The 12,012-nt window shown below is 41.7% G+C and overlaps 1 protein-coding gene across 1 annotated transcript in view; it reads left to right on the plus strand.

Moving 5' to 3' along the window:
- Positions 1–4,414: 4,414 nt before the first annotated feature.
- The window catches only part of LOC112572291, a 53,266-nt gene continuing 45,668 nt past the window's right edge, over positions 4,415–12,012 (plus strand). The window contains exon 1 of the mRNA XM_025251898.1: positions 4,415–4,730. Within this exon, the coding sequence (XP_025107683.1) occupies positions 4,688–4,730 (43 nt within the window). The 5' untranslated portion in view covers positions 4,415–4,687. The remainder of the gene's footprint in view (positions 4,731–12,012) is intronic.

Genomic DNA, 12,012 nt, shown 5'->3' on the forward strand with positions numbered 1-12,012 from the left:
TGCTTTTTTTCCGAGGAGTACAAATATGAGTAGACTTCTTGACTGTACACGGGAAACAAGCTTCATGATCAAACATGGCGAGCCTCACAAGTGCAAGACACAGATTTTTGTTGCATGATTAAAGTCGTGGACAGAGCTGATTGGGTGGCTACATCCGGTAGAACCTTTAAGAGCATAAATGTGTGCATTGATAGTAAAGGTTTCTCGCAGTTTCATTTCCTAAACTTTTATCAGTCATCTAGCCAAAACTTCGGGTTTTTCCTACTTTGCTAAGCAGCTTACGAAGTTTGTGTGCACTAACACGAATGTCCTAACTATACACATAGAAAGACAGTACATTATTATGCGTGAAAGGTATCCAGACGATAAAGAAAATTTTAAATGACGGTCTGTGGTAATGGCTGTAAACAAGGCAAAGGAAATATATACTAATAATATTATTCAGGGCTTCTGCTAAGGCTAAATTCTTTTGGGGTCCCAGGGACCCCTTCTTCAGATTTTTTAAAGGGGTCCCTTTTCTTTGCTCCACTTTGAAGGGGACCCCATTGACGAAAATTGAAGGGGTCCTCCGAACTTTTAATGCGTACTGTACGCAATTTTTTGCGTAAGCAGAAGCCCTGTTTAATATAATTTTATTATATATTATATATCGTATTCGTACAAATATAATTATAATATATAATATATTATATAGTGTTCTAATAGCTACTTTACGGTTTTTGATTGAAGCATACACAGTGGTATCCTAAGCGGAAGAATGATGGAGGGTTGGGAGGAACTGGTGCTTTGCACAAAGCCAGCAACTAATGCATAATATCAATAATGAATAAAATCAAATACAAAAAAAAAAAAAAACACAAAGAGGAACCAAATAACAAGAACAAGAGCTGGAGGCAGATAAAGTTACACAGTGCAAAAGTAGGCGTATAGGTTTTAGTGTACGTGTGTATATGGGAGGAAGGGGTTGTAGAAGCTTAAAGTTCTGTGGGGGATATTAGTACACACACCGAAAAACTGTCTAATAGGAAGTCGCTTGAAAAGGTTCCTTCAGTTGGTTGTAAGGATTTTAAATAAAACTAGCTTCAAATTTCACGATAATCTCATGGATTTATGGGTTTTGTTTTGTGGGGCTTTTTCACTTAAATGTCGTTTCAAATCAACCTGAATTGTTGCACCTTAAATTTTCTTTTACATAAAATGAAGAAGATGACAACTGAATATTTTTGTACTATTTTCAGTAAACTGAATTTTTTGATCAACATCTCGACATCACGAAGTACGAAGAACAGATGATGCGAAGTGGCAGGGGAGGCAATGCAGCTTTGCAAACAGACATCTTACGAGGGCAGTGTGGTAGCCTTACTTCCATTTTAATCTGAAAAACCCAAAGTAATTTGTTGCTGTGATGATGCACCCTACCGAGAATGTGATTAGTAGATCATTACTGCATGCAGGGAGATAAGCACGTGCTCTCTCTCTCACACACACATCCACACACACACGTATGTGAATGTGTGCGCACATAAATACCCCCCCCCTCAAAAAAAATCACAGTCACATGGTTGAAGCTAGAAGCTAGTAGCAGGAAGTAATATTGATGTAAAAACTTTTAATGCGATTGGCTGCCAGTATTATATTTAATAACTCTAATAATTACTTTGCCAGTCTCCTCAACGCACGAGGATGTCTGTGTGTGTGTGTGTAAAAGAGCAGAGAGAGAAAGAGAGAGTGTAGTGAAAGATAATGGAATGCAAGAAGTAAAAATTACATGTTATGAAACACAAATGAAATATTGATCATTCAGCTTTGTAACGAAGCATCCTGCTGTGTCCTAATGGAAGTTTTAGTGGAGTTGATGATGATAATGATCACAATATCTAACATCATTATGATTGATGATATTTATTGCTTTTGCTGACTATTATTATTATTAATACAATAATTATGTTCTGCTATATTCCCTGTCCACTTGTAAGCTCAATAGATTTTATGTAAAATAGTCATTGAAGGGTAGCTAAACGCTCCGTTTAAACCAACCTATCTTCTACCGGCGGAGTTGTTATTCTATTATTTTAAGGATGTTTGAGATATCATTACTCTTAGAATTGTAGTAAACATGAAAAATAGGTCCTTCAGATATGAAAAAAATGATTTAAGCACCTGGAACACATTTATAATGTCTTTCAGACTCCTTGGATCATGTGTTCAAGGACTGATATTTCTAGTAAACCTTTGTGTTTGGGGAAAATTTGCTCTGGTTGACAAATGACTGTGTTTATGAGAAGTGATTCATTTAGATGATTTAAGAGAGGTTTGTTGTGCCAATCAGAGGAAAGTTAAATGTTTAGGGGATGTTAGCTTTGTCGGACAAGTGTCCGTTAAAAAAAGTTAAAATCATTATCTGAAAAATTCTGTGTATGAAAAATGAATTAATAGGATGGCTACAGAAAGCAGTTCACACGCAGGGGAAACTGAAAAAAAAAATCAGCAAGCTTCAGAAGATCTTTACAAGTTTTCGCAGTCAGTTCTATCGGTTGAATGCAGGTTGTGCGATGATGAAGCACAATATTTAATAACAATATTCACCCGAGACCTGAGTGATTACACTGTTGACTTTCTCAAAGCGGAACATCACTTTGATGTATGAGCATTTTATGTATGAATGAAGTGAGAGGAATGCAGCTCACAGAGAAAATAGAGTATGGAGAACTTTTAATGCATTTGATTAGCGACTCCCTGTAATACTTGTGCACACACACACACACACGTACATCTCTAGAAGAAGGATTGGGAGAGAGGGAACAGGCAAATAAGGATATGTTGAAACTAATCAATCACAGGCCTCATGAATATTTCACCCGGTTTGAATATAATCCACGGTGTGTGTGTTTGACAGACAGGCAGGCAGGCAGGCAGGCAGGCAGGCAGGCAGACAGACAGACAGACAGACAGACAGACAGACAGACAGACAGACAGACAGACAGACAGACAGACAGACAGACAGACAGACAGACAGACAGACACACTCCTTGTGTCACCCATTTTTCACTCACACAAGGGCACCAACCTGTGCTTTAAGGCGGTACACTTAAACTGACAATAATATTATGTTAAAGCTGTGCACGATGCATGAAGGTGTTTGAAAACGGCATGAAGGTATTGTGCATCTCACCTGCAGACCACGTGCGTCAAAGGGAAACAACCTACTTTCTCACTTCGTACTTTTGTACTGATTAAGTCACTCAAAGCATTTGCAAAATATCTACATATGTATTAGTCATCACAAAGTGTTCAAACGCCGTAACAATTGTGTTTGTTTACACATACCATTGATGAGGTTGAGAGAATGATTTCATTTAGTCCGGTTTAAATAAAGTGACGGCACGTTGCTGGAGCTAAAGTATTCATCAACCAACTGCTCATTTTTTATGAGGAGATTGTGCCATTTAACACAAACAAACACACGTAAACAGGCAAAATTGTTATGGCATTTGAACATTGTTGTTTATTGTTGTAACCTGTGGAGAAAATGATAAACGAGAGATGTTAAACACTAAACGCAGAGACATACAGAGAAAGAGAGAGAAAATAGTCTGAAAATATCATTTATATGATAATCATCTTTAAAGAAAGCTGCCATGGCATCTCTCTCTCACACACACACACGCGCGCACACACATCAGACACTTACAACTGACTACAACATCAGACGACAAACCTTTTTCTCTGTTTCCCGTGTACGGCGCTCCTACACGAATGATTTAAAAAAAAACGAGTTTTATTCTTTTAACAATCACCAAGCGTTTCTATTGTTCGCGAATAATCATTTTACCGTTACTCGCTCACGTGACCCTTTAGAAAGCCAGCCCGCGGCGCCAGAACTCCAACCTGCGCCTGGTATTTCAGGGAACATAACCTCTGTCGCACGATTTTCGTCCTCATCAGCTCTGGCAGCAGGCGGGTGGGAGAAGGGGAAGGAAAGACATGGGGTGGAGGGGATGGATGAAAAGTTTAGTAATCCCCCCTGCTGTAGCAGGTCTGCAAAACTGGCCACAACTACCAGCAGGGAATCGGCTGATCTTGCCTATTCCAGCCAGCATAATCTTTACACAGACGCTGCGTGACACCCCCTGGCTCCATCCTCCATCCACCCCATCCACGGTCCGTGTGGATCAATATGAAAGTCAAATCATAACTACAAGTCATCGTCTCCCCTCCCAAAGCAACGTTCTCTCTCTGGTCTCCATCCACCCTGGACCATATACCCACCTAGCACCCACCCTTTAAACAAAACACACACAAATCCACGCACGCGCGCGCGCACGATCCCCCTTCCCGTCTTTCCACCCCCCTTTCGCCTTCTCTCTCATTGTTGCTAAGTACACTTGCTGGACCCGTGGCTGGTCCTGCCAACGTAGTAACAAACAGGCGGCGCGGTGCTGTCTGCTGCAAATCTGCGGCAGGATCCAAGCCTGCCTCCCCCCGAGTGGAGGAATTTTTGGTAGCGTCAATTGGCAGACAGAGAGAGAGAGCTCATACACCGTGTCTCTCGTTCTCTCCCTGTACACTCTCGCGACATCTTGGCTGATATACTCACGGCGAATTGTGTCGGTGTTGATCACATGGACTGAGAAGACTTTTTTTGGAAGGAAAAAAAAAACAACTCTTGCTTTCCGTCTGAAACAAAATGAGAGCCTTAGCCACCTTCTTCACATTGCTGAGTCTTTCCGGTAAGTCAGGATCTTTTTTTCTGGTTTGGGTTTATGTTCTACCAGCTTGTAACTCAGTTCTCAGATTATGAACACGAGCCGTGGTAATCTGGAAATGTAAGAACATAAGAAGATAATTTAAGAAAGATTGCAGTCCAGACAGCATCGACATTGTGAAACCTGTTGCCAGCGAGAAACGGAAACCGGTTTGACAGTTAAGTAATTGATGCCACTATCGAAGATCTTACTATCCCCTCACAGATTTTAACGGATAACGTTTTTCTAACGTTTGACGCTTACCTACCAGAAGTAACACGATCCAAATACTAACAAAAGAACAAACAATGTTGATGCTCTAAGAGTGAAGAACTTTTTCTGCCTTGGCCTAGAAGTTAGAAGAGGGAGACGTCCGACCAAACCTGTCCTCCTGTGAGGGGTGCAGAGTTATTGACTTTCGCCTCGTCCTTTGCTCCACCAACAAAAATCCCACAAACACAGGCGCCTGTTTGCCCAAAATTTGCTCGACATCGCGCAGTTCGTCGGCGGTCGATAGATGGTGGTGCGTTGGCCGTGACCTTTGAGTTTTCTTGCAGGCCAACGTCTTCCTTCCATCGTCACTGTCTGATCTTCTCGGCAGATCCTCAGACAGCCTCCAGGCGAGGACCACACGTCTTTGCTTGGCGTCATCGTGTCTCGCAAATGTCTGGTGTTTGAGATGCACGCTCGTGTCGGTTGATGAATTAGAGCTGCTGAAACTCCTTTTGTTGTTCTTTTCTTGTCGTATTTTATAACTTCGCGTATAAAGGCTATTTTAGTTTGGTGTTCTGCAAGTTTTAGGTCTGGATTCCTCTTTTTTCTGCAATTTGTCTAATAGCATTTTTTTTTCTAATATCACATATGGGTTATATCTTATACACCATAACATTCATATTTAATAGCTGTCTACTTGCCACAATCAGCGCTGAAAAGGGCAGCAAACAATCCATATTGCCTACATTCCAAGAATAAAACTCCTACAACATATCAGGTATTATACGAAAATACAGTGGTACCTCGACATACGAGTTTAATTCGTTCCGTAACCTTGCTCGTATGTCAAATTGCTCGTATCTCAAAGCAATTTTCTCCATTGAAATTCATTGAAATGCCATTAATCCTTTCCAGCTCTCAAAACACCACCTCAGTTGTTTTTGTTAAGTGTTTTTGAATAAGAAAAAGTGTATTTACAAGAAGAAACATTTATTTATGAATAACAATACATATTCTATAAAAACATATTAATTCTTCGTTGTGGAAGTGTGTGGGATCTGCTTCAGCAAATCACCGGTAAATCGCTCGTGCCTTCTCACACATGATGCTTTGTGTTAAGGTTCCTCCTTATAGCTGCTTCTCTGTCACCCACACAGTCAATAGTTTCTCCATCTTTTCATGGAGAGAAGTCCGGAGCTTAGAAATTATTGTAACGCCCTAGCTGGCGTTGTACCCTTTATCAACTCCTGTTTAAGCTCAGAACATATCATTGATGTGCTACACCCGTACATCCTCGCCAAGTCAATTAGTCGCACACCTTGTCCATGTTTTTCTACGATTTCGCGCTTTAATTCAATAGACATCATCTTCTTCTTCGGACCCATGGTTACAAAAATAAATGTGATAATGTTTTGTAAATGTACAAAAAGCAAAAGAACGCGAACCCAACTTATCAAAAATGCTTCGAAAACGAGGAAACAAGCACACAACACAGACTGAGGTCTAGTCTGAGGTGGGAGAAACTGTTAGACGCTGCACACGACACCAACATCCGCCCCGCATGTTGGGGTCGTGTGCAGCGGTGTAGTGTGCGATTCCTCGTATCTCAAATCTTGCTCTTATCTCGAAGCAAAATATCGCTCGCTCGGCGGCTCGTATCTCAAAACACTCGTATGTCAGGGCACTCGTATGTCGAGGTACCACTGTAGATACATTTTACAGCAATTGCACAGAAGTCCATTTAACTCAATCACCTGAAACAAAATCATCTCTTATGTTTGCAGACTGACTTTCTCATAATAAGAATAAATACATTTTCGAATGATAGCTTTCAGAAAAATTCAGAAAAACAATTACATTCAGCGTTTTTTATTTTGAATTCTGTAATGAGTTTCCAAAGATCACACTTGAGGTTTTGGCATCGATTGTGTCAAACGTCTCGTGGTCAGAAAAACTTACCTTCCAGCCTCGGTGGGTGCGGGTCACATTTCCTGACCCCTTGCTGGCCAAACGATGGCCGTGGCGTGTGCGCCGTCGTTGACCGTCTGTGGGAGGAAAACAAATGACCGGCCAGCGTGTCGAAGCTGTCGCTCGATCTCCGGTCAAGACAAACCTTGAGGTCATTGACCGCCGTGTACACCGTCTCTCGACCTCGTTCCCGAGGGTCAGAACTCGGACTGGTTGGTTTGACCCCTCATTTACTGAATTAGCCAAGACTACATTTTTAATTCTTAACACCTACCTGGTGAATGAGCGACAAAGTTTTCAGCTATTTCTTCGTTGTGAGCCCAACTCATCATCAGCACGTCCATGACACCAACCTTTCATGAAAGTTTGAAAGGATCAATGTTTGTAAATATGTAATTCAACTTTCCAAGGTTTCAAACCCTTCAAGGTTAACTCCTTTGATTGTTTTTTTTTCTATCCGGGAGGGTAATGAAAAAGTGATGAATGTTCTTCTATCGGATCTTCAACTTGTAGGACAGAATTTGGAAAGCTGTGAAAATCGGAATGGTCACAGGGACGGGAAAGGCGATGATGAGGTCAGGTTTAATCAGAGTTGTTTCCCCTCTAGTATTGGCCAGTTTCTGACAGTGACGTTGAAGGTGAAATGTATTGAACTAAACAGCAACAGAAGACGAAGTGGAAGAAGAACAAAAAATAAAATACAGAAATAGTTTTTTCCCTGACTTAAAGAGCTGGTGCCTCCCTCCATTCACTGGGGTTAGCATTCCGGGAGATGAATGGTCTGAGGTCCTCCTACACAGCCACCCCACACCTCATCCCCCTCTCTCACACGAGTCCTGTGTATTTGTGGGGAGAAGTTTTCTGGACATGCTAATACTGCTGCTGTTACTGCTTTTCCTTTTTTTAAGAACGAAACTGTATCTAATCGACATGGATGGCCTCGGATCCCGACTTTCTTTATTTATGTTTTTGTGAAAGTGTTGTTGGGGAGGGGGATCCCGCTTATTAATTTTTTGTGCCACATATTTTGGTCTTCATTGTTTTGTTTTTTTCTGAAGATTGTTCTTGATCGTGGATGCCTCTGGACATCTGTATGTGAAGCTTGCTTTCATCTCGGTGGCTTCAGCTTCCATTTTTATGTTTGTATCCCCGTGGATTTTGTTTAATGTTTCGACTGATTCGCCCTGCAAAGAGTTTGATGTAGAGAATGTCGCGTGTGTGATAGCTGATTGGGTTTGGCTGGGTGGACTTGAAACATATACACATGGTTATTTATTATACATTGTTTACGAGTGCTTTTACTGAATTAAGAATCTAGCTGAACATCGATATATCATTGTTGATACATGTGGGATTTCATCAGAAAGTTATAGTGAGCTTTTTTCTCAGAGTAAACCACAGGTGACTGAATGAACTGTACGTTCTTGTAATATGGAAAACAATGATAAAAAGCAGTTCTTCTTCTTTATCCTCCTCCTCTTCCTCCTCATCATCATCATCGTCATCGTCATCATCATCATCAGTTTTTGTTTTTCCAAAACATGTTTAACATCAGCATCTTTTGTTTCTTATCTGAGGTTTTACAAACTTAAAAAAAAAATTGCGAAACAATAAACCGTTGTTGACGTCAGGATGGTAAAAACATTGCCTTTTCTCATCATTAGACGAAACGTTAATGTCCTAAATAACAAAAAACAACAACAAACCTCGGTAAACAGAAAAACAAAAAGTTGTGTGTGTGCGTGCATGTGTTTGTGTGTGTACTGTATACATCGGAATGATGCCATCTTTCTCATGCACAATGGTAATGAAGTAGACTTTGTAGGAAACAATCTTCTAATGTAGTCACATCAGTTGGAGGGACTCGACACTGAACTACAAGTGTTGAGCAAAGCAGTCAACTTCGATCGTTCGGTAGGTGGTCTGTGCTGTGACGCAATGGAGGTAAATATGGAATGTTCGATATTTCGAATAATGCCATATTTACGACCTCGGCCTGTTCCTTGATTTTACGCCCAAAGGGTGGGATGTGAGGGGATGTGAGGGGATGTGAGGGGATGAAGGGGGCGAAGGGAGGCCCCCTATCTAAAATTACTTGGTCCCGCCGGCATCACTGACGTTGACTGCAGAGTAACGACGTTTGCGATATGATCCCAGCATTAACTGCCAGTCTGGGACTTGCTGTACGACTGTACGACTGTCTGTCCCCACGGACTTGCATACTACTGGACTCCGGACTCACTTCCATTCATCGTGATGAGTCGGGGCGAGGGTACGATAGACGTTCTACGTTTCCGCAATGGCTGATCTGTGAAACGTTGATAGCAATCTGGATGTAAATATACATATTTTATTTCAATTTAACCTGTTTGCAGCGAATTTTGACAATGACAAAGTTTTATTGAATTATCGAATTCGGTGTACAGTGGGTCGAGTTGTGCTCTTGCTTGAAACATTTAAACCTTTTTAGTACTTACCTTAAAGACTTACAGGTTAACGTTAAGTCAAATAAAAAATTAGGTTCGAAGTTAATGATAACAAAATATAAATTTGTCGTAAGGTTGTTACGAAAATGAAAAGCGAGTTTGGTTTTTTTTCCCCTCGGTTTAAAAACAAATTTTAGAAATAACATTCAACGTTATTAAAGACCGCGACCAATACGAAAGTATTGAATATTGAGCATATGCTAATCAAGCAAATCTTTGTCGAAAAAAAAGCCTTAACCGAGGTGAGAGCTGCTACGCGAAAAAGCATGAATTTTCCGGAATAAAAATTTGTTCACTGAAATTTGTGAAATATCATATAATGAATTAAACATATTGATTGCCGATCCCTTGTGCTCACATGAAAGAACGAAACAACAATCGCTCCGTGACTCGAGGGAGGTGGAGTGGGGGGGGGGAAGTAGTCGTTGGTGACGTCACCAACTTCAAGCCCATGCCGCTGTGCGCCTGGTAGCGCAGCGGTACATCGCTAAGCGCCTCGCAGTGTTTAATACAGACTTCATTTCAAAATTCTTTCGGTTTCACATCTGTCAGAACAGTTTTTCTTCTGTTTTTCTTCCGGGAGCTTGAATCTATCTCCCTTCTTGCCACAGTACAAAATCATTACTATCTTGGAAACACCAACAAACCATCAAATCTTCCCACTTATCATTAGTTTCTTGTACTTTAAAAAAAAATATCATCCATTAAAAATCTTGGAGTTTAAGGTCCCGAGCAACACTTGGACTACTTGTGGACATGGTCTTTCTCACTGTTTTGCTGCCCATCGATTCCCCGTGGCTTCATAGTCAATTTAGGTTCCTTCAGTTTCCGGCGACACGCGGGATGGGGAGCGTCCGCTGCTTCAGTATTTATGAAGGCGACAGCGAGTAGTGCGGCGGGCGGGCGTCAGGCATGTTTTCAGTGGGAGATGAGCTCTCCTGTGTTTATGATATTACTCCGTTCCGCTCTGCGTGCAGTTGAGAGATTGGCCAGGAGTGTGTGTGTGTGTGCGAGTGTGTGTGTGTGTGCGTGCGCGTGCGCGTGCGCGAGTGTATATGTGCGTGTGTGTGTGTGTGCGTGCGTGTGTGTGCGTGGGAGTGTGTGTGTCCGTGCATGCGTGTGTCTAACTGTCGTAAAATTTTGTAGCTGCTTAACAGTAATAATATTAATTATCAGTTTGCAATTACCAAACAGCAATGATAATGATAATGGTAGCGGTGGTGACGTCGACGATGATAATAATCATTATGATGATGACAGCGCGGAATTTTGAAGGTTGGCCGAGCATGAAAAAACGTTGACTGTCATGATTCTGATTGAGTTTTGTATGGAGGAGAACAGGTTCGTCTTTGGTTAACTTGATGGACTGTAACAGTGGCCGGTGTTTTAGACAAACCATCACGGCGAGGTTTGACTGTCGTAAATAGTTCTGCCAAGAGAGATTTCCTGGCTTCTAATACCTGTTTCTTGTACATCCTCGTGTCTTCTTCTCCATATGTTAGCTCCTTTTTTTTCATTCTTTTTTGATAATATTCTGCTGCCTGTCTGTTTGCCATACCTGGTGCTCGGCCATAAAGGGTTGGAATGAAAAGTGTGAGACTAAGGGAGCAGAAATGACCCACCTGTACCGTCACAGCACGCGTTTAATTCAGGCTGCTTCACTCCACCCATTACAGACCTGGCACGTTCAGTCAATCACGGAAATGACGGAACGACGCACATCCGGACAGAAACTCCATCGTCATTGCAGATGTATGAATTCCTTCCGTCCGTCCCTCTTTCGCACTTTCCTTCTGTCCTTCTTTCTGCAACAATCTGTCAGCGGAACACGGGGGCATTTTTCTCGATGAGAGAGTTGCCCCTTGGTCCTTGTGAAGTAGCAGACATTGTTTGCTCTGGTTCGTTTGCTGAAATTTCCATCCTTGCTTTTATATCGTGCTTTAGGCGCTGGTCTGAAAGCTTTTCTTACACATGTTATTTGCTCGGCTAACAAAATGTCCCCTGGATCACTCATGCAGGATTTATAACTGTCCGCTATGGGGAGGATATTTGACTCTCTTTCTTGGAGTCATTGGGGGGTTGCACGCGATTTTGTAAGCATGTGCATATGCGTGCATGCGTTCGTGAGTGTGTACACTTTTGAGTTATGTGCCTGTACGTCTGTGTGTGTGTTTATGTGTATTGTTCGTGTATTTTTTCTGTGTATTTATGAGCGAGCCACGCTTTTGTGTGTGTGGTTTTGTCTGTCTTTCGTCTCGTGTTTGTGTGTTAATGTGTTTCATGTACGTTTGTTTGTTCCCCATGTTTGTTTGTGAATGTTCTTTTCGTCGCCTCCCACTGGCTGTTCCTGGTTGCTGTCAGACTTGTCCAAGTGGATGACAGGGCTTCCTGAAGGGCAGAAAGTTGAGATCACAGCGGCACTGTTGGGGTCGAGAACGAAAGCCCACAACAAGCCTGTTTAAACGATCGTTTACCGGGTCGGCTTTCACTCGGAACGTAGATAGCGCTGATTATGGCAAATGGACTTTGTCCCCAGAGATGAAACTTTTTTTATTAGTTTTATTATTATGAGCAAGCCTGTTTCTCTTTGTTATCCCGAC

The sequence above is a fragment of the Pomacea canaliculata genome, linkage group LG9 (genome assembly GCF_003073045.1).
Source record: "Pomacea canaliculata isolate SZHN2017 linkage group LG9, ASM307304v1, whole genome shotgun sequence".
Lineage (NCBI taxonomy): Eukaryota > Metazoa > Mollusca > Gastropoda > Architaenioglossa > Ampullariidae > Pomacea > Pomacea canaliculata.